The following is a 20,877-nucleotide window of genomic DNA, read 5'->3' as shown; positions in this document are numbered from 1 at the left end:
AACTTCGGTTTGCTGCGGGCTAGTCATCAGTACAGCTTCTTTCTTCTCGTTCTATGGATATCAAGTACGAGCGCCTGTATTACTCTGAAAGCCACCATTGTCAATTTGAGCAATGAATCGCACAACTCTGCCCACGAGCTCAGCTACCACGTCCTCGGAGCTGTCATTAAGACTGTGAGAGGCGCCTACAACAGGCTTCGCTCCATTCGACTCATCAACACAGCCTCCCGACGCCTTGACCACATCCATCCACCTCTGGACGAGCTTCTCCTTGTCGATCTTATCTGGCATAGACTCATCCGCGCCGCTACAAAGTATCAACAGCGGAGCGCTAGCGGGGAGTTTCCCAAAAGTAGTCTTGAGCCTCTCCTCGGACAAATCGCTGGAGAAATAGTCATCTGCACCAGTATGATCTGGCCCCGGGCTCGAGACGTCCACCCAGCGCTTCGCAGTGATTCCCATGTGTCCAAAGACTGGTTTCGACAGACGACTCGGCATGCATTCCGCACCGTGTTTCTCTCTACACATTTTCAGTGCGAGCTGATCAGCCTCATCCTTGATGGTCTGTGGAAGTTCATCTTCCAAAGCTTCTCGATCGGAGACAGGCGCTTGTAGAATGATTCCATCAACAGCTGGCCGTGCACTGGCATTCTTGCCCACGAGATATTCCATACAATCCTGACAACCTGTACTGTGACCCATGATGACTACTTTCCCCCCAGGCCGTCTTTCACGCAGATAGGCAACAAATTTGGCCATCTCTTCGGCGTCTTTTGCTATGCTGCTTACACCCCAACTGTGGCCCGCTGAGCTTAGAGAAGCTGTCATGACAGACCATGTTGGACCTAGCGATTGGGCGATGGTGAAGGGATATTGGACGGAATGGAGAGTGTCGAACATGCCACCGACCCATAGCAGCGTGTTGATGTTGAGGGAGCGGACGAGTGGTTTGGTCGGTTCGAAGGCGCTGAGATTGGGTGGGATGTAGTGTAATGTGCCTGGCGTCGATTTCGCTGCTGGCGGGTTATGCGAGTCTGAGGATGAGGAACTCATCTTGTAGACCTGATGTGCGTTGTTCTACGACTCAACTCATGCTCGAGGAGTGGAGTGGTGTCCTGGATGTCTTTCTTTCTTGGAAATCGGCGTGATGACGTCCCAGTCTCCACCATGATGGAGGATCCCCCATCTTTCACCCCTGGTGGAGCCACATCATCCTTCCCCAAGGCATCAACATCAACATCAACATCAACATCAACATCAACAGAGGCATGTGCGGTACTGCACTCGGGGGTGAGTAAGCTGACGCCAACCCTCTCCTATCTGTATAAGGATAAGGTTTTGCTCAAAGTCTAGGAGCTTTTCGGGAGAATTAATTAATGAAACGACCGGAACACGCCGCAAAAGCCTCATCACATCCACGTTTGTCAAACCAGATTATTCTGAAGCGTGGGCGTGTCACACAACAACAATCAAGATTTCCCATCCCAAAAATTGCAAGCCCTTACCCTGTCCTGTCCTGTCCTCCACCCAAACCTGCCCGTCACAATACATGCGCACTGACGAGTCATTATGATTCGGGCCTGTGTGGGAGTGAGTTGTAATGTGGTTGAGTGACGTGCGACGCGTTCTTGTTGGTTTCTTATTAAATAAACCTCACAAGGAACGCACCGGATCCTGCTTATTTCCTTTGCCCGTMCTTCACATGCGTGCATAGATAGCTTTGACGCCCCCCCCTTCCACTGACATCCGAGAGTCTGTTTTGGAAAGTGTACATCTGATCTCATGCTGCCTGCCCCTCTCACGTTTTTATTGATCCCTACCCTCCTCCTCCTCCTCCTCCTCCACAAGCCAAGAAAGAAATGCCTCCAACACTGATCCTAGTCCGACACGCTGAGGCTCTACACAATGCTACCAATAAGTCTCGCGATGCGATCAACAACCTCTTCTAAGAAGAACCCAAAGACTGACTTTGTTCTGTTGATATACAAAACTGGAAACTCCTCGATCCCGAACTCACAGACGCCGGAATCGAACAATGTCAACACCTCCAACACCATCTCCAACGTACCGCCCTCGCCTCGCGAACAGAACTCATCATCACAAGTCCCATGCGTCGAACCCTGCAAACAACCCTCATAAGTCTGAAATGGTTGGTGGAAAGTGGTGTGCCGGTTGCCGTAGATCCCATGTGGCAAGGTCCGTCAATAATAATAATAATCTCGCCGATCCAAATCCTACCCAGACAATCCACGAATGGAGCTAACAAACGACTCTGCCAGAAAACTCCAATGAGAAATGCGACACGGGACTTCCAATCTACAAAACAGCCTCTCTCTTTCCCAGTCTAGACTTTTCATGCGTCGACCCAGCATATTCGGATAAATCCGTCGGATCACCCTACGCATTCAGTGCGCTTGCGAATAAAGCTCGTGGGGAGGCTTGTTTGAAAGCACTTTATGAACGGCCCGAAAAAGTCATTATCGTAGTGAGCCATGCCGGGTTTTTAAGAACGGCGATAACGAAGAGGAAATTTGGGAATGCAGATTATAGAATCTTTACGTTTGGGAGAGGGAAGAGGGGGTATTTGGAACTTTTCGAGGATGAAGCTACAGAGGGGAAAGGTGGGCGGGGGAGGAGTCGGAGAGGGATCTGGAAGGTTAAAGAGGGCGATTTTCCGTTGGAAAGTATTGGAGAGGAGTCTGATGGTGAGTGGTTTGGAGTGAGTTGAGTGAGTACTTGGCAAGGCAGATCATACTGAAGGGCACAGCATGATTGATGACTCGGCGAGTCTTGCAATTTGTCGCTGCTTTCTTTCTGTACGAGCAACGGTCCTTCGATGATGAAATCGGCTCGAAGTGGCTGTTATTATCTTCCAACAGTGAGCAATCTGCTTCAGGCCTCCGACTCGAAGGGCGGTAATGTAATGGATCCATGCCAGTCGGGGACCTTCCCAGGCGATTCCTCGCAGCGGCATGGACGGACGACAAAGACGAAGCTTGGCGATGAACCAGATTCAGCATGCGCTTTCATGGACTCTTAAGCTGGATGTTAGACCTCTCTTTCGAGATGACATCCAAGAGGTACCACGCAGCACTTCTAGCAGGGCGGCTCGATCACTTCCGGGAGGGCCCTTCTTTTGCTTCCCCTCAGGTCCTCTCCGTGTGACATCAAACGTGGGGCAACTGCTACTAGGTACCTTGGACCAACCAGGTGGGGTTCGCTACCGTTCGAAGAGCTCCCATCTCCATTGGCAATTGGACGCGACCGACAAAGCTACCTTGTGCTCCCGCAAAGCCGCTCTACAGAACGGCAATAAAAACAAGCATCCCACCTAGCTTTCCATCAAGGTGTCGCTCCATCACAAACATTCACTCAACAACAACACCAATTAGGAAAACTCTCCTAGCCAATCAATCAATCAATCAACCACTCACACACAACATCAACAATCTTCAACATGACGCCCTCCATCCCCAAAGAAATGAAAGCCATCCAAGTAGTAGAATACAACGCACCCTACCAACTAAACRCCATCCCCGTCCCCTCAGACCTCTCACCAACAGACCTCCTAGTAAAAGTCGCCGTAGCCTCAAACTGCCACACAGACAGCATGGTCTTAGCAGGAAAATTCGCCACCTTACTCCCCTGCACAGCCTCCCACGAAGGCTCCGGAACAATCGTAGCCATAGGATCTGAAGTTCAGAATTTCACTCCCGGCGATCGAGTCATGTGTGGTCTCCCATTGCATCCCTGTGGTGCATGTCCCGATTGTTTAGGACCGGAGCATCAAAGACAATATTGTATGAAGTTGAAAAGTGGACATATTGGTGTTCAGACACATGGCTGTTTTGCAGAGTATGTCAAGTGTGATTCGAGGTCTTCGACGAAGTTACCGGATAAAGTCAGTTTAATGAGTGCGGCTCCCCTGGCGTGTGCGGGAAGGACGGTGTGGAGGAGTGTGATGCAGACGGAACTCAAAGCTGGAGAATGGATTTGTTTTGTGGGGAGTGGAGGGGGATTGGGACATTTGGGAGTGCAGTTCGCCAAGGCGTTGGGGTTGAAGGTTATTGGAATTGATGCTCGGGATGAGGGACTTGCTTTGACGAAGCAATATGGTGCTGATGTTGTCGCTGATGCGAGGAAGGGGAAGAAGGAGGTTGTTAGGGCCGTGCAGGAAGTTACTGGCGGGCAAGGAGCGGATGCTACCGTTTGTTTGTCGGACCATGAGACTGCTGCTGCGACGGCTTGTGCTGTGACCAAGATGCATGGGAGGATGGTGCAGATTGCCCAGCCGGATAATGTTTCTGTTCCGTTTGCGGAATTGATCTTTAGGGATATTCGGATTGTGGGCTCTTTGATTTGTTCGGCGGAGGAATCCAAGGATATGCTGGATGCTATCGCAAAGCATGGCGTCACTGTCAAGACGAACCCTTTCTATGGCTTGGATAAGATTGAGGAGTTGGTGGATATGGTGCATGGAGGTAAGATCCAGGGCAAGGCTGTCATTGTCGTGGATAATGAGCAGTTGGAGCAGGAGAAGAAGATTGGAGCCAAGTTTTAGATGTCGWCCAAGTGAGTAAGTAAGTACTGTACGATCAAAGAGGTCAGCCTTCAGCCGCCTCACACACTATTATGAACTCGCCAAACTATCATACATGCCATTTCATCTTACATCCGTTCTTATACACCCATCTCGTAGATTTGACTATGCGGCCTGCTAGGAGTTTGAACTCTCTTCGGCTCCACGCTCGCCCTCCTCAATTCTGTCGGACTGTGCTCCCACGTGCTCAATTCCGTTTGCGAGCTGACAGGTCTGGAATCAACGTCCGTCAATGCTGCAGCGGTACCCGGTCTCGAGCCATGCGGATGAAAGTAATGACCATCATGCAACACACTCAATCGCCTCGACGCGGGCTCCACAGCTGCTCCCTCGACAGTACCACTGAAAACATGTCGACCAATCACAAAGCAAAACTTCTCCGTCTCCAATGGTTTTGAAACAAGCAAGACTTGACATTTGAGTTGTCCGATTTCGAATACTTCATTATCCTGGAAGCCGGAGTCGAAAGGGGCGGATTGAAAGGCATTTTGTATGCGATATTGCCTTTGAAACATCCTGTGGACTCCTGAGAGGGACTTGCCGGTACATATTCGAGGCATGTGTCCGGTGAGCTGTTGTAGTTGGCCGCGAAGATACCATGCTGAAGTTGGCATTCCATGAGAGTGAGTTTCGAGTATTCGCATGACGGTGTAGCGGTAGTTCATCACGAGATCCAGGATCTTATCCGCCGCTGTGGTTGCAATGCCAATTTGATTTGAGGGTGGCCTGCCATCGAGTACTGGGTCAATGACTACGGCTTCCTTGGTTATGGGACATGCCACGAGCCATTGATATGTGCCTGTTGATCTCTCGAACATGGTGTGAACATTGGCTTCCAGCGGCGCCTGCGGGCTCGCGGCGTCTTTTGAATGGCTCATGTTGGCCGTCAATGGCAGAGTCCCGTCCTGGAGAGCGCGTCGTAATTCGAATATCAACTTGGATGTCGTTGTTCACAGACGTCAGTCTCGATGTGAAGAGAAGGATCCGGGACCGCGAGACTGAAAAGACGAGACGGCTCGTGATTTTTCGAGTCCAGTGGTAACGTCAGCCCTTGTACGTTTACGTGTAACGGTGGAGTAGCAATAGAATATAGACCGGCGACGTGCGTAAGTGTTCTCGTCTTCTGGCAGGGATGGGTCCCCAGTCCGAGTCGGCGACTTCATTGATCGGCGACCTTCCCACGGCGCGCTGGTAATCTTCCTCCTCGTCCTCTGTTTAACCACGCTTATAATTGCTTCCCATGCTTCGCTCTCTTACCGCGCGACCGGCGAGTGGGAACTCTGGAAAAGCGGTTGAGAGCCTAATGAGGTGGTCTCACGGCTAATCCGGCGTTTGTTTACATGTGCATTTTCTCTGATGACACAAAAGCCTGACCAAACTTGAAACGCCCCACAATGCAGAACAGAAAGAAGTGTGTGTAGGAGGGAGCCCCTCGTTCTCATCATCAGCCCTTTCGTATCTCACCAAGGACGGACTGGTCCCCGTGAAGCAATTGCCCGATGATTTCTCGACCATACACGTCATCGTGTCGGGCTTTCCGTCATTTCCTTCCTTGTCACATCTTTTCTTCAACCTGTGGACCAACAAGATCCGTAAGGCTGACATACGAGTTGGAGGCTACTCCCATATCATGGCCATTTGTGGTCGCTAGAAATGGACAAGATGCTGGAGTCTGATATATCTACATCATCATCCACCCACTTCTCCATCATCAAGAGGAAATTCTCACCAACTCTACTACTTCCCTCCCACCTTCCTACCCTTAGCAGCAACAACACAAACCGCAGCCCAAATAAACACAATCCACGCAACCATCACAGAGAAATAATCAACACAGCCTCCTAAGAACTCTCACAACCAGCACCAAAAGCCCACAACGACCACGACYTACTTCCTCCCTCCCCCTCCCAGCAAATCGCCTTTTATCCCCATCCACCTCACCTTGAGAAAAACGTCCCTTCTACATACTCTCCTCAAAACTCTCAAAATCAACCGATTCCTCACGTCTAATCGAGTATGTGAACAACAACTCTTTTCCCTAGACAATCCTTCTTTCGCGATAGAAATTTTTATTTCTCTGATTTGGAAGTCATTTGACGATGAAAGATAGCATTCTAGCACTCTCCGGCATGGTCCACGTTGACTTGATTCGTACGACTCTTCCGTCTACTATATCGTATCGTGACGTCGACTTGGAACATCGCCACAAACTGTACACGCGAGAGCGGTATTGGTGAATGGGAAAAAAGGTCGTTTTAAGCAGTGCTGTATACCTAAAGTATAAAAAGCGAAGGGATATTGCCCGCCTGCACTGCACTGGCAAAGCAGACATCAAACGGCCGTAAGAATCGTAATATGTGCATGCATGTCGCAAAACCCATCCAAATAACATCTTACTACTTGCCGCAAATTCCACTACCAGCCAAAGCAGCAGTAGGATAAAGAACCGAAGGTAACCCCTGCGAGTAAGAAACCACCAAATTTCCATTCCCATCCGCCGTCTTCGCAGAGCAAGTAATAATTTCAGTGACTTGTTGATTAGCCGTGAAACCCGAATTAGAAGCTTGGATGGTGAGGGTTCCGGATCCATTGGCGCCTTTATTGGTATATACGCTGACAATCTGTTTACCGCCGAAACCCTTTCGCATGATGATATTTTGGCCGTCGCTGTAGATTGGGTAGGCTTTGTAACCGCCTGCGTAGTTGCTATCTTGTCGGATCGCCCAAGAGCGGATTTTGTTGAGTTTCTGGATGTGCAGGTATAGGTCGCTGTTTTTGTTGTAGTTGCTGGTCCAGAGTGCTTCACGGTTGCCTGGAGTGTCGGTTCCGGAGAACTTGTGTTCTTGACCTTGGTATATGATGGGAATGCCATCTTGTAAGATGGTAAATGCGATGGCGTTCTTGATCTGAGATTGGTCGGATGTCTTGCTGGGGAAGCGTGGGTTGTCTATGTTGAGAGTTAGCAAATGCTGGTGAAGTTGATGGATAATCCAATCCACGTACCATGGTTCTCGATGAAGCTGCCAAGGAGCGTGGTGTCCTTGCAAGTTTGCTTCATTTGATTGATCCCGTTGGCCAGATTGGCGATACTACCACTAGCACTCTGGAAAGCCTGTGTAATCCAGTAATAGGTGCCGTAATTCAACAGTCCGTATAGGGAATTCTGGTAAGGGCACATGACATCGGGGTTGCCATTGAACACCTCTCCGAGAGTGTGGATACCACCAGCAGCGGACTGGAATCCAGGCCAGAAGCCTTGGTTGACTTGTTGGGCTGTGTCAATACGAAGTCCATCGACTGCGAATATGTTAGCATTGTTTCGAGTGGAAGGACCGGATAGCTTACTGGAGTAGTTGGACACGAGCTGTGATATCCAGGTGTTCCACATCTGCTGGACCTCTTGATCCTCGGTCCTCAAGTCGGGAAGCGGAGCAACGTCGTTGTTGGAAACCCAGCAGTATTTGATGCTGTCGGCATTGTTGTAGTCGATTGAACACGAGTCGTGGTAGAAACGCTTGTTGTTGAAAGGATGTAGTCCACCGTAGTCGATGTTGGCTTTAGTGCTGAGCGATCCCATGTGATTCGGCACAACATCAACCATCAGGTACTGGTCAAGTCAGCAGTTGATTCCAACCGATAATTGGGTGTCATACCATTCCTCGCTGGTGCAACGCTGCAGAAAGACTCTTAAGGTCGTCGGAGGTGCCAAATTTGGGGTTCACTGCGTATGCATCTTGGGCCCAGTAACCTGCATACGTTAGAAGAATCTAGTGAGAACATGTGCACAACCAACCGTGGTAACTGTTTCCATTGGATGTGAGGCCGATAGGGTTCTTCACAACAGGCGAGATCCAGACGGCAGTAAATCCCATGCCCTGAATGTAGTCCAACTTGTTGATGAGCTATACGAAGAACAATACACAACAGTCAGCTACAGTACATCCCACGTGTATATGCATTCCTACATACACCTCTCCACGTTCCGCCACAGTAATCACTGAGATTGCTGCAGCCTGAAGTCGAGCCGTCCGTCCTGGCGAACCGATCGGTCAAGACCTGATAAATGGACTGGGATCTCCATCCCGCCGAGTTGAGACAGTTCCCGAGGCTCCAAAGCGAGAGAAATATGTACACAAAGCTGGAAAGTCGCGCCATGACGAATGAGGGAATCTGTGGAATGTAGATGTCTTTCTCCCAGCAATACGGAGGGTGATGGTGGGGATTCTTATATGTCAAGATCTAGCTTTGTCCTCGGTGGGCCATCCAGATGCAGTTCTCCAACAAATTCTCCCACCAATAGCGTGGGAATTAGCGGCATACCACTGCATGGCACATGAGAGAGAGCGAGAAGAGGGTTGCTTGGGGACATTTCTGATCCAATAACCGAACATGCCCGGCCGAAGGACTCCTGAGCATGCACGCACGGTCTGCCAATTGTACATCGCTATCTTCGGATGGCGCTCGTTACTTTCCATCCCTGGTGACTCGGATCATGTAGGCGGAACCGCAAACGTCAGCACAATCGAGACAGCATACCAGGACATGTCAAGCTTTCTTTGCAAATGATCGACACGCCCCGGCAGAATTGTCGGAGTGTGGCTTTTACTTCCTCCGGGTGTAGCAAGTCATCGTCTCCATAGACATTAGACATGTTCGGGAGTGCAGCCAGATGTAACTTAGGTTCGAGATGCTCGAGCGCGGCGCAGATCCCATGTTACCTTATTTATTACCTACCTAACATCCGTCGGATCCGTGGTGCATGTGGTGCTGCTCCCAGTTCAGTTGCCTTTGACCTGGTTTCGGGAGTGCAGGAGGACCCCAAGCTTTGGACTCCATGTGCATGTCCTGCGACCTGATGAGCCATTTCGTCAGTCAGTGTGGAAGGAGTTTAAATCCGCCCATTGGTGTTTTGGTGGTCAAAGGATGGAATCTCATCATTGTGCTGCGGAATGGTTCCTAGCCAAGCCAAGGGCTTCTCATTGCGACTCCCCCCCCGGACAGCTGGACTAACGCACGCCCGCTCCTTCAACTTTATCCGAGTCGACAGCTTTCAGCATTCAGCAAGGCCAGGGTTACATTCCAGTGAACCGAACTATGTGTGGAAGGTGTTGGGCACCATCGCATCGAATCGAATCATCAAACAATGCATTCTTCGTCTTGGATGGCAAGATCAGTCCGGCGCTACTACTGACTCCTGTCTCGCTCACCTCTCTTGGATTAATGAACTGACCAACGCCAACATCTCGAACATGTTTTGTCTCGGGCGTGTACTGTAGGATTTCGCAGTCATTCATTCCTCGATAAGGTCGCTACACAATAAAATCAACACCGCCTTATTGTTACACCTGCACTACGCAAGACTTCAGCCGATGCCAGCCAAAGCAGACCATGTCCCGAGGGAGGGAACACAGACGTCTCGTGAACAAAAAAAAAAAAAAACTCATGTCGCGTGGACAGATGAAGTGCAAACAAGTGCGGAGGTCGATGCGAGATGGAGAGAGATCGCCACAGGGATGTGCTTGGAAGTGTTGGCACCTCTTACGGCGGGCGCGCATCATCACCACCGTCAAAATCGCCTCTCCCCACGTCTCCGGCATGGTAGGTACCTCCTGGGATCATTTGTTTCTCGGCCCATGACGGAATAGATGGCAAAAGTCATTGCCTTTTACTCGAGCAAACTGGCAAACATTGTGATTCGATGGCAGTGGGTGGTCAGAGTCGTCGGCTGACAGTACTCTTGACACGCACAGCACCCTCACTTGGAGCGGAGAGCGGTCTTGGGGGTATGCTCTGTCGCAGATGTTGGCCTTGCGACCTCGAGAGAATCGCCGATGCTGCTGTATGTCGGTGTGAAGGAAGGATGTAACCACGACGGTTGTATTTCTTGCGCAGGGTTAGGGTTGGGGTGGTGGCGATGTAAAGTTGCTACCACATGCAGTACTCTTTCTGCGTCGTTTACACCGAGATAAATACAGGGAGTCCCTGTCCCTTCAATGAAGTCCCGTCAACTGCTGAATCAATTGAGAGCGCGGTACTCATCTCGGGAAAGCGACTCGATCTGCACAGTAGTCCTTGATGGTCAGCGAAAGGCTTTTCCATCGCTTACATATACTGGAAGTTGAGAGTGTTCGTGAGAGTATCAACTGATATGATATCACCGCCCAGTCTTCTATACAAGCCTACAATTGCCGAAAGATAGACGTCTTCCACTTCGAAACCCTACTCCTCGCCGTCTCAACCTCAACCTCCGAATGATCAAACGTAGACACAGCTCTAGTCGTACCCCCTCTATGCCCATCCCGTACACTATCCTCCCTCAAAGCCACAAGTCCCCGTCCAGATCCCACAGGCAGTGAAGAAGATTGACCTCCCACCCCAAATTCATTCCAGCAGCCACTATCTCGCGAAGACCCCGCCTCGAAATCGAATTCCCCAAGCGAAGTAGGTACCGTGGCGATGGTCCCAGCGATACTACTCTCCCTTCTACTGCGCGTGTTCGTAGTATATATTGAAGACGGTCCAGCAGAGAGCGAAGCGTTTTTGAGCGTGGGACTTCTCGCACTGCTGCGTATAGGACGATTTTGTCTATAAAGCATTCCCCGTTCGAATTCCGCTCGGTTCTGGATTTGTCGATCTCGAACCATGAACCGCAATCGCAATTCATCCAAAAAACGTTGTTTCGCCGATAACGTCTCGAAAGCAAGTTGAAAGAATTCCGTATCTCTCACCAAGACTTTACGGGCATTATCTGTGGGACTTGTAGCTCTCAGGGGGAAAATGTCGAAACTATTGGGATCTGGTTGGCCTGTTCTGTCGGTCCCAGAGAATAGGATTCGGATTGGAAATCTGCTTCGTTTTCGACTTGTGAGAACTAATCTTGAACAGTGGTTGAAGTTTCGATGGCATTTGCATTTCGTAAAGTCGATGCTGATATCTGGACTTAATGCCGCGGACACGGCGGCGAAGCGTTTGCGATCGGCTGTTTGGGAGAAGAATGTGATTGATGGGAGCTTGATACTGTCTCCTTCCCAGCCATCTTGAGTTTGGGTGATGGTGCTTTTGGGCGCCATTGATAGAGTCAGACTATCGTGGCGAGATAGAGATGTTCCTGAAGTTGATCCTTCGCTTTGGGTTGATTCCGCGAGGATGACAGGTTCTTGCCAGAGTTGACAATGTCCCGAGACAAGTTCCCTGAGTTCAACGTCTTTGCTGAAGGAACAAATCATGTTGTGTTCGCTATGAGAGACCTCATACCCCATCAAAGCTGCTTGGAAAGTGCATAGATCCWTGAAGGAGCTGAAGTTGTAGAGCGTCTCCTCGCCACGCGAGAAAATGGCAATCTCCAAGCTCGGCTCTCGAAGGGTGGTGAATGCCCATCGGGGTATCAATTTATCTTCTTGCGCGTGTACTGTCTGTGGTATAACCACCCTATCACCCGGAGTGGAAGCCAGTGATGTTTGTAGCACGATGCGAAATGTCTCTTCGGAGCTCTTGAAAATGGTCACCGAGTCTGCGTCGGTTTGACCCTGCAAGGCTAGTTCGATGTGTGTTATGCGCTCTTCGTTTGCGCGCACCATGAGCGGATGCGGTTGGCTGTACTTGACTGTCTCTGTCGATATCGGAAGGGGCCATATGTGGAAGTGGGAATCTGATAGATCCAACAGGATGGCATCTTCATAGGGGATCAAGTCGCCAGGATTTCGGATCTTCGCAGTGATGGCTTGCTGGATACGATTGACTGCACGCTTGTAATAGGCACCTGGACGAGCTCTTCGAAAACACTCGCTCTGCTGAAGTCTCTGTAGTAGCCAGCGAGTTTTCAGGAATACCAGGTACTTTTCAGGGGTCTGATCAGAAGTAGACTCGTTGCTTTGCTCAAAGTGCATCAGTAAACTGTCGAACCATTGTGGCAGAGTGATTCTTGATTCCATATCTGCAGGCATGTTGATCTTAAGATGCTCTCCGAGTCTCCGTGCGATGCTATCGCTCACGTCGTGACGCTCTTCGGAATCTGTGAGTGTAGGAAGGCTGTTGCCGGCAATGTATCCGAACAACAAGGTGCGTAGTCGATTCAACTCCAGTTGAATCTCCTCTGTGATGAAGAGATTCTTCTCGGTGATGGCGAGTATATCGTCTACCTTCTCATCAATGTCGGTGAGTAGATTGATGGAAAGTCGGTCCAAGACAAATCGAATCTTTTCAGAGTGAAAGTGAAGGCGCTTTCGCAAATCCTCCATTGGTGCCTCYTGCTGCTGTAAATGGAATACAATATTCTCCACGACACTGCTGGACCGCTGCCGAAATTGCTTGTTCTTCTCAAGAAGCTGATCGCACTGCTGCAAGGTAGTGAGGAAATTGCMCACGATAGCTTTCCTTTCAGTCTCTAATTCAGTCGATAATGGGTCGTAGACTTGCGTTCCAAGGATCGGACCACGCTTTTGGTATCGCTGGCTGGCGTTGTCGAGTGCCGTTTCTAGGCGATCTAAGAGGTATCTGAAATTGAGAATGTCGTTACGAAAGTTCCTGTATCGAACATCTGTGTACACTTAAGTTAGCATTTGGTGGATATGTGATCCATTGCAATACACACCTGCTGCATTCTCCTCCACGAACCCAAACTCGTATATCTTGACTGCTAGCTTGATGCCAGCGAGAACATCACTGGCGCCGAAGTTGAGCGCCATTGTTGATCGTAAATTGGTGTCGTCCTGTACGTTGGGAGCTCCCTTGCTTGAGGGCTGCGCTTGTATCCCAGGATCAGAGTAACACGGCCGCTGTGGGAAGGCTGAGCTCAGTATTCACCAGCCCTTCCGACTTCCCCCAGTCCGCTATCTATTCGAATTTTGTATTTGCACCAGAGAACACCAGGCTGTGCAAAGCCCGGAGCCGGTTTGTGTCCCAATAGATGAGTCGTATGTTGTACCAAAGGAAACACCGCAAAGACGGAGCAATGTCGAGGTGTAACGACTAAAGCACCAGTGGTTTGGTAATCGCACGAAGGGAACTGTAGGTGAGATGTTATTCTCCGCCAGGCACCCTTTCCACATGAGAGGGACACGCAAACAGGCGGCCTCCCAAATCCTCTATCAGACAGTGTCTGTTATCGAGGGCGGAGGCAGTGCACTGCCCATTTCAGTAAGTGTGCTATCAGCTGACCGGTGTGGGAGTCGCATGAGCGATGCACTTTAGACGCCTCCTCGCTTTCCGACCAGTCATATCTTGAGTTGGCTTATACTGCAAGGCTGCCAAGACAACATCTGCAGGGTAGCGAACAACACAGCCTGATCAAAGCACTTTCTCAGACTGGGCTGAGCAAGACATAGATGGTATTCTTCTTCCCGGGAGATCCCAGAGATGGTAGTCATTCATCGATACTCCAACTTCCAACTTCGCCGCGATGCCTCTTAACGCTAATGAAGAAGCTCTGTTGGGCATTCTCCCAGCGACAACCGTGGATCTGAATCATCAAAGAGTCGAATATGCACCCAAGGAGCGCAGCAAAATAGGGAAATGGACTGTCGTTGCTCTTGCTCTCAATCGTAAGTAAAGTCAAGGCCAGAATGTGTTGCCGTCTTTCAATGCCCACGAAGGAGCCTCGCGGCATCTATAACATGCTGAGGTCTACGAGAAAGCGCTCCAAAGTCGTTGTCTGCCGTCTTTGATGTCCGAGACTCTGCTGATCTCCTTGTGCTAAACTTCAGGCACCATCGGCTCAGGAATCTTCTTGACACCACACACAATCCTGGCAGGAACCGGATGTGTTGGAGGAGCGTTAATTCTCTGGGTACTAGGAGCGCTGATCTCGACGTGTGGCCTGTATACATGGCTGGAGTGCAGCCTATCCATGCCCCAGCGTCGAGTTCGCGGCGAGGCCGAGCCACGAGGTGTTCCCAGATCAGGTTCGTCTTTTGTGGCAGTTTTCCAAACATTCTGACAAGCTGACAATGTCTCAGGAGGGGAGAAGAACTTCCTAGAGTTCATGTTTCCCAACTCCCGACTACGACTACCACACATCCGGACAACATGTTCGTTTTCCATCATGTTTGTGTTGATGTACAACTTGAGTGGCAATGGTGAGTATCGGTCTGTGCGAGGGCTTTTGTTGTCTCGAGGATTTCCAGCTAACCTCAAGTCCCTCGCTTCACAGCCATCTCGTTCGGCCTGCAAGTCCTGATAGCATCAGGATACTACGACAAGTCCTCAGGGGAAGTGCCAGACCGAGGTATAGTCATCGGGATCGCCGTCGCAGCACTAAGTGCAGTTGTTATGATACACATGGTCTCCAGGAAACTCGGCATCTGGATCAACAACCTCTTTGCAATCCTCAAAGTCGGATTACTCTTGGCAATAATCTGTCTAGGAATCGCCAAAGCAGCAGGAAAGTTTGGTGGGTCCGGAGATGTGCCCCGGAATAACTTTACGCGGGATGTTTGGAAGACGCAGCGATCTGATGCCGCTTCTTGGTCGAACTCGTTGGTGCTCTGTCTCTATGCATTCAGTGGCTTCGAGCAACCGTTTTATGTCCTGGCCGAAACAAAGAGTCCGAGAAGGTATTTCCCGAAATACACAGTTCTGGCGATGATCACAGCCGGAGTACTGTTCTTGCTCGTCAACATCAGCTTTCTTCTAGTTGTAGACAAGGCCGACATCATACCTCAGGGTGCGAGTGATATCCCAGGCACGCTGGATATGGCCACTCGCTTCTTTGATGGTCTCTGGGAGACTGACCCGCAGGGTGCCACGCGAGCCATGGCTGCCATCATCGCGGTCTCGATTTTCGGAAATCTTTGGGTGATGACCTTTACCGCCGCCCGAGTGAAGCAGGAGATAGCCAAGGAGGGTATATTGGGAGGCATTTCCCTCTACATTGCCTCCTCATACCGCACTCCATGGGCTCTCTGCAAGCAGTGGTTCCGAGCATCTACCCAGGGCGACGAGATTGAACAAGCGCCCACGGCAGCCTTTGGACTCCACTGGTTCACTTCGGTCTTTCTGCTGGCCGTCACCGCTGCCATTACCGATCCTCGCAAGACCTACTTTGCGCTCGTCTCGCTCTACTCTTACACCATCATCTTGGTGCTAGGCTTCTGGGTCAGCATAGGCCTGATATTGACCAAGATGCGAAAGGAGAAGTTCCACTGGCAGGAGCGCCGCCGGTATCGTCCATGGCTCTCTCCTGCTCATCCAATCATCTATGGACTCGCAACGGGTTTCATGCTCATCGCAGCATTCATCCCGCCACAGCGAGGATCGCCATTCCACAGCTCCGTCACCGGATTCGCGTGGTATATCATCCCTACCGTTGGCATCACCGCACCGCTCTGGGGAATACTATGGTACTGGGGTTTCTTGGTGTACGAATCCAGAATCAAGCAAAGACAGCTGGTGGTTACGCGAGAGGCGTACTGGGCCAAGGATCCTGATTGTCCTGGCGAGTACGTCCAGCTGGCCGAGATCATTGATCACACGTGGGAGGTGGGAGCTCCGGAAGGACTAGAAGATGATGAGTTTGGTAAGTCGGTGGTGGTTTGACATGAAATGTCATCTTGTTAGCTCTTCGGGATACTGAGAGATGTTGCTTAGGGGGCAATGTAAGGAATTTGGGCTGACTGCGCCACGATGGGCATGGCGACGATTTCATAATCGACAAAACAAGCGTCTCGGTACGCCACTCGACTACGGCCTGACTTGCGTGCCACGATGCAATATCAAACTTTTGTTCGCCACATTGATGAAATGGGTGATGTTCAAAATCACACAATCTGCAGTCGCACAAGAAGCAGCGTGCCTCCCCAGGTGGGTTCCGGTGGATCTCCCGCGGACATTGGTGCTGCTATCCGCTGTCATGATGTCGCGCACGACAGATCCCAATGCATATCGACTTTTGAATTTGACCTTCTAGACGGCACGGCATGAACCATGTGCTGCCCATGCGGCATTTCGCGTGCTACGGACATGCGCTGGCGCGTTTTACAGTATATGTACAGTATATTACAGTGCTTTGCAAGCTAGGAGAGATTTCGGCTCATTCAACGTCATTTGTCGTGGCACTGCTTGCCGCCCGCCTCGCCGCACGTTGGAAGCTAGATCTGGATCTTGATCGTGTGCTCTATCTTACCAGACATATCTTCACAGGCTCACTTGCCCGTGCAAGCGCTAATTGTTGCTGCGCCAGGTTTGCGCCGTCCCACGATTTCGCCTCTTCATTTTCCAATCCGCTTAGCTAGCCACGATGATAATGCAGCCTTACTTCATTATTCAATAGCATATCATCTATCCTCTCCGCGCGAGCATGCCGCATGCATCCACCGCCAACCATGTCCGCGCGAATGAGCATGACCACACGTCGAACGAGGCCGAATGCGCCCAGACGAGCCAAATACCGAGCTGCACGAGCCTTTTACCTGACCTGCTTCCTGGGGACATGTTTCGCGACATATGCCCTGCTGAGCCACACCTACGGACCGACACAATCGCAAGAGCTGCACATCAACAGGAGGAGTCTGAATTACGATGCCCCGCTACACATCTTCGGCGTCGATGACATTGGCCCGCAGGCCAGCGAGGATGACATTTGTCGCCAGGTGCACAAGGCAGAGGACAAATGCGCCTACATCCATGCCCACTGTCCCGAAGACGAGGGTGGATTTACTGCCTATCTGGATCTCTACTACTGCCGGCTGACAGGTCGCCTCCAGCCAGTGGCATTCATGATCCTCATCGCATGGCTGGGTTTGCTGTTTTCCACTATTGGCATTGCAGCAAGTGACTTCTTCTGCATAGACTTGAACACCATTGCCGGCATTCTGGGTATGAGCGAGAGTATGGCAGGTGTCACGTTCTTGGCCTTTGGCAACGGCAGCCCCGACGTCTTCTCCACATTCGCGGCGATGAGCACCAACTCTGGCAGTCTGGCCGTGGGCGAATTGTTCGGTGCTGCCGGCTTTATCACGGCTGTTGTGGCGGGCAGCATGGCTCTGATCCGGCCCTTCCATGTCGCGAAGAAGAGCTTCGTACGAGATGTGGGCTTCTTCATCGTGGCAGCTGCGTTCAGCATGGTATTCCTCTTGGACGGAAGATTGCACTTTTGGGAGTGCATTGCCATGGTTCTCTACTACATTTTCTACGTGGCGTTTGTCGTGGCGTGGCATTGGTGGCTTGGAAGGAGGAGAAGGAGAAGAGAAAAGGACGCGGCAGCGAGAGGGCATTTTCTTCATCCCGCAGATGAACTGGAAGGCGAGAACGAGCCTTACCATGACGATCCAGAAGATGCGCCGTCTCCGCGCCCGAGCTTTTCGCGTGGTGTATCTCGCGAGGATTGGTCCGCATTGGAAAATGGAGCACAGGAACCCTTTGAAGATGCTACCACAAACGAGGACGAAGAAGAGGTAGCTCGAGATCGCTGGATGAGTGAACTGGCGAGCAATATGCGTCTCACGCGGCCTCAGCAATCCAGGTCYAGGAAGAACACGGTTTCGGCTGTACGGCCCTCCCTCGTTGGTGCCTTGGAATTTCAGGCCGTGTTGAAGAGTCTGCACAAGTCTAGGAACATCCAGACGATCCCAATGCACTCACGGCGCTTTTCCGACGACCCTACCTTCACGACCTACCAACAGCAGGACCACATGGCTTCGGAGACCGATCCTGGAGTACGGCCGCCTTATGAGGTTCTCGTCACGGATGAAAGCTCACCCATGCTCGTACGGCCAGAGCTAGAAGGGCAGTCCGCTATTTCCGCTCCCGCTGCGAGAACGAGAGCAGTCAGCGCGAATGATGCTGCGACTTTGGGAGTGAACCGAAAGCTGCAGCGACTGAGTCCCATCCAAACTCAAGGTGACCTCATCGAAGTCGCAAGTGAAGATAGTGGGGAAAGATCTAGGTCGCAGTCACTTCTCGGCGTCCCATCCGCTTCGGGACAGCCAGTGTCACCGACTGTGCGACTAGAACCTGCAACACCGAGAAAGGATGCGCCGATTCAAAGGGAACGCTCGACTTCGAGTGCTCGTCGCAGGAACCAGCCATCCGATCTGTTGGCTCCTCCTGGTGACCTTGACAGCCGGGCAGGCAGAAGCCATCACAGCCGCTCAAGTTCCTCTGACCTTTTAGTTCCACCTGGATTGGTGTCTCCTGGGCCACATCAAGTGGGAGACTATTTCATCTCAAAGCCCCTTTCCCGTCAAGGCACTGATGAGTCGATGAAGGATGCCGCCAGTCCCGTGCCGCGCGCTGGCAGACTGCCAAAGATTCAGATTCCAGACCACGGTCGTTCACCTCCCTCATCTCGTGGCACAAGTCCATTCCCAGCCTATCGGGATTATCCTTCGCCCTCCATGACAGCGAGCACTCGCTCGCCCGTGAGCTATCGAGCGCCTAGCATTCGCCTGCCAGATGCCGAAACAATAGGCTCGCCAGAAACGATTCCGGCAGATCAGAGCGCCGAACAAGAAGTCGTAAGACGGCCGGGTAAGCTCGCAAAGTTCTGGCCGTACAGGTTCTTCCCTCCACCTGGCGTCATCATCAGCACGCTGTTTCCCACCATCTACCACTGGGCGGAGAAGACGTGGTGGGAGAAGTGTCTCGGGATTGTGGCCGCGCCTAGTGTGTTTTGTCTCACAATAACGCTACCTGTGGTGGAGAGCGAAAGGGAGAGCTCCGATGAGATGACAAGAAGGGATCTGTCTTATGACTCTGCCAGGACTGTGCCGTCGAGGAGAGATTTCAGTCTTGAATCCGCAACAAGTGCACAGAGCATTGGTGCGGCACTTAAGGGGATCGATTCGGAGTTCTTCCTGGATGATGCGGCCCATCCGCCCTCCACACCTGGCGGCCCAACTGTTCACCATCCGCACCGCGTCAATTCTGGGGGACTGGCTGGTCATGGCAATTCTGCGAGTGTTGCTGCCGCCACCGAATCCCATCGTAGTGACTGGAGCTCACCAATGATCTCGGCCGAGCCGCAAACTCTCCAGGCCACGGACATGCAAGCAGAACCACAACTCTGGAATCGCTGGCTTACAATCATTCAACTCTTCACGGCGCCCATCTTCATCCTTCTAGCCATCTACATCCAGGCACCCGACGCTCTACCGCCAAGCTGGTTGATCCGTCCATCTCTCATCTGCTTGCTCATCTCTGTCGTTCTCTTGGTCCCTCTATTACTAACGACCACCCCATTCCACCGCCCTCATCCTTACCGCATCATCCTCTCCCTCGTCGGCTTCGTGGTCTCCATAGCATGGATATCCGCCATAGCCTCCCAAGTCGTCGGAGCGCTCAAAGCCCTGGCCGTGATCCTCAACATGTCCCACGCCATCATGGGCCTCACCATTTTCGCCGTTGGCAATTCCCTCGGCGATCTCGTCGCGGATGTCACAGTCGCCAAGCTAGGATATCCCGTCATGGCACTCAGCGCCTGTTTCGGCGGTCCCATGTTGAACATCCTCCTCGGAGTTGGACTGAGTGGAAGCTGGATCATGTTGACCGGAGCGGAAAGACGACAGCATCGCCATCCCAAGAAAGGATTGAAATTCAAGAGTTATCATATTGAAGTCAGTAAGACACTGGTGGTTAGCGGGATCACGTTACTGGTTACTTTGGTGGGGTTGTTAATTGCGGTGCCGTTGAATAAATGGGTGCTTTCCAAGAAGATTGGATGGGCGTTGATTGCGCTGTGGACCATGTCTACCATTTTCAACGTGGTTATAGAGGTCACGGGGGTTTTGGGCGAGGCTGAGGCGTTTATGGGTTGGGCGTGATGGGATTCGCGTTCGTTTTTCTATTTTGGGTTGGCAGATTGGATGATACCTCTTTTTGCTTGGGTGGTTGTGATTTTGTATAGAACAGGACTTTCATATCAGAGGAATGCTAAGAGACCTACGACACTACCAAGCATCGCATTGAATCGCCGTGTTGTTGTCCGCCGAACTTTGGCTTATGGTAGGTAGACTGGTAAGTCGCTTGCTGGCTATGTTATGTGGTCGTCCCAGCAGTATACAAGCGCTGCGGCCGAAATGCCAGCCGTCACACCACAGTCTATACTGTACTGCTCAAGTTGCGGAGGCGATATTAAAAGCTTATCGCACTGAATAGGACCATCAAAAATTGAAGGATGTTAATCATGATCATAATACCCTGCCTCGGCGTCTCATATTGTGTCGGTTCATTCATCTTGAYCCCAATCAGATCGTGAACAGGCAGAGCAGTCATGAGACAGACCGTGCCGAACACCAGTGCAGAACCCTTTCCCTGAAGATTCCCCTTCCGAAATGCATTACAGC

The 20,877-nt window shown here is 51.3% G+C and overlaps 8 protein-coding genes; 4 read left to right on the top strand and 4 right to left on the bottom strand.

Annotated features, from left to right (window-relative positions):
- Window positions 1-60: 60 nt before the first annotated feature.
- Window positions 61-1,053, bottom strand: RCC_03913 (related to UPF0613 protein PB24D3.06c; the record flags this gene model as incomplete). Its single annotated transcript, XM_023769197.1, has 1 exon — window positions 61-1,053. One exon carries the CDS (start codon window positions 1,051-1,053, stop codon window positions 61-63), a length of 993 nt encoding a protein of 330 aa, XP_023624965.1.
- A 1,055-nt stretch (window positions 1,054-2,108) lies between these two features.
- Window positions 2,109-2,728, top strand: RCC_03912 (uncharacterized protein; the record flags this gene model as incomplete). XM_023769196.1 has 2 exons in its annotated part: window positions 2,109-2,196; window positions 2,280-2,728. The coding sequence occupies 2 exons, from the start codon at window positions 2,109-2,111 to the stop codon at window positions 2,726-2,728; spliced, it is 537 nt and encodes a 178-aa protein (XP_023624964.1).
- Window positions 2,729-3,457: 729 nt separating this feature from the next.
- Window positions 3,458-4,561, top strand: RCC_03911 (related to alcohol dehydrogenase; the record flags this gene model as incomplete). Its single annotated transcript, XM_023769195.1, has 1 exon — window positions 3,458-4,561. The coding sequence occupies one exon, from the start codon at window positions 3,458-3,460 to the stop codon at window positions 4,559-4,561; it is 1,104 nt and encodes a 367-aa protein (XP_023624963.1).
- Window positions 4,562-4,680: 119 nt separating this feature from the next.
- RCC_03910 (uncharacterized protein) lies at window positions 4,681-5,478 on the bottom strand (the record flags this gene model as incomplete). Its single annotated transcript, XM_023769194.1, has 1 exon — window positions 4,681-5,478. One exon carries the CDS (start codon window positions 5,476-5,478, stop codon window positions 4,681-4,683), a length of 798 nt encoding a protein of 265 aa, XP_023624962.1.
- Window positions 5,479-6,996: 1,518 nt separating this feature from the next.
- Window positions 6,997-8,755, bottom strand: RCC_03909 (related to alpha-amylase A precursor; the record flags this gene model as incomplete). XM_023769193.1 has 6 exons in its annotated part: window positions 6,997-7,547; window positions 7,604-7,897; window positions 7,946-8,207; window positions 8,254-8,348; window positions 8,394-8,502; window positions 8,570-8,755. 6 exons carry the CDS (start codon window positions 8,753-8,755, stop codon window positions 6,997-6,999), a joined length of 1,497 nt encoding a protein of 498 aa, XP_023624961.1.
- A 2,024-nt stretch (window positions 8,756-10,779) lies between these two features.
- On the bottom strand, window positions 10,780-13,284 carry RCC_03908 (uncharacterized protein; the record flags this gene model as incomplete). XM_023769192.1 has 2 exons in its annotated part: window positions 10,780-13,136; window positions 13,191-13,284. The coding sequence occupies 2 exons, from the start codon at window positions 13,282-13,284 to the stop codon at window positions 10,780-10,782; spliced, it is 2,451 nt and encodes an 816-aa protein (XP_023624960.1).
- Window positions 13,285-13,997: 713 nt separating this feature from the next.
- On the top strand, window positions 13,998-16,209 carry RCC_03907 (uncharacterized protein; the record flags this gene model as incomplete). XM_023769191.1 has 5 exons in its annotated part: window positions 13,998-14,139; window positions 14,302-14,499; window positions 14,554-14,673; window positions 14,748-16,112; window positions 16,184-16,209. The coding sequence occupies 5 exons, from the start codon at window positions 13,998-14,000 to the stop codon at window positions 16,207-16,209; spliced, it is 1,851 nt and encodes a 616-aa protein (XP_023624959.1).
- A 708-nt stretch (window positions 16,210-16,917) lies between these two features.
- Window positions 16,918-20,355, top strand: RCC_03906 (related to sodium-calcium exchangers; the record flags this gene model as incomplete). Its single annotated transcript, XM_023769190.1, has 1 exon — window positions 16,918-20,355. The coding sequence occupies one exon, from the start codon at window positions 16,918-16,920 to the stop codon at window positions 20,353-20,355; it is 3,438 nt and encodes a 1,145-aa protein (XP_023624958.1).
- Window positions 20,356-20,877: the final 522 nt, after the last annotated feature.

Source organism: Ramularia collo-cygni (assembly GCF_900074925.1).
Source record: "Ramularia collo-cygni strain URUG2 genome assembly, contig: RCC_scaffold05, whole genome shotgun sequence".
Lineage (NCBI taxonomy): Eukaryota > Fungi > Ascomycota > Dothideomycetes > Mycosphaerellales > Mycosphaerellaceae > Ramularia > Ramularia collo-cygni.
This window is presented reverse-complemented; position numbering and strand designations above follow the sequence as displayed.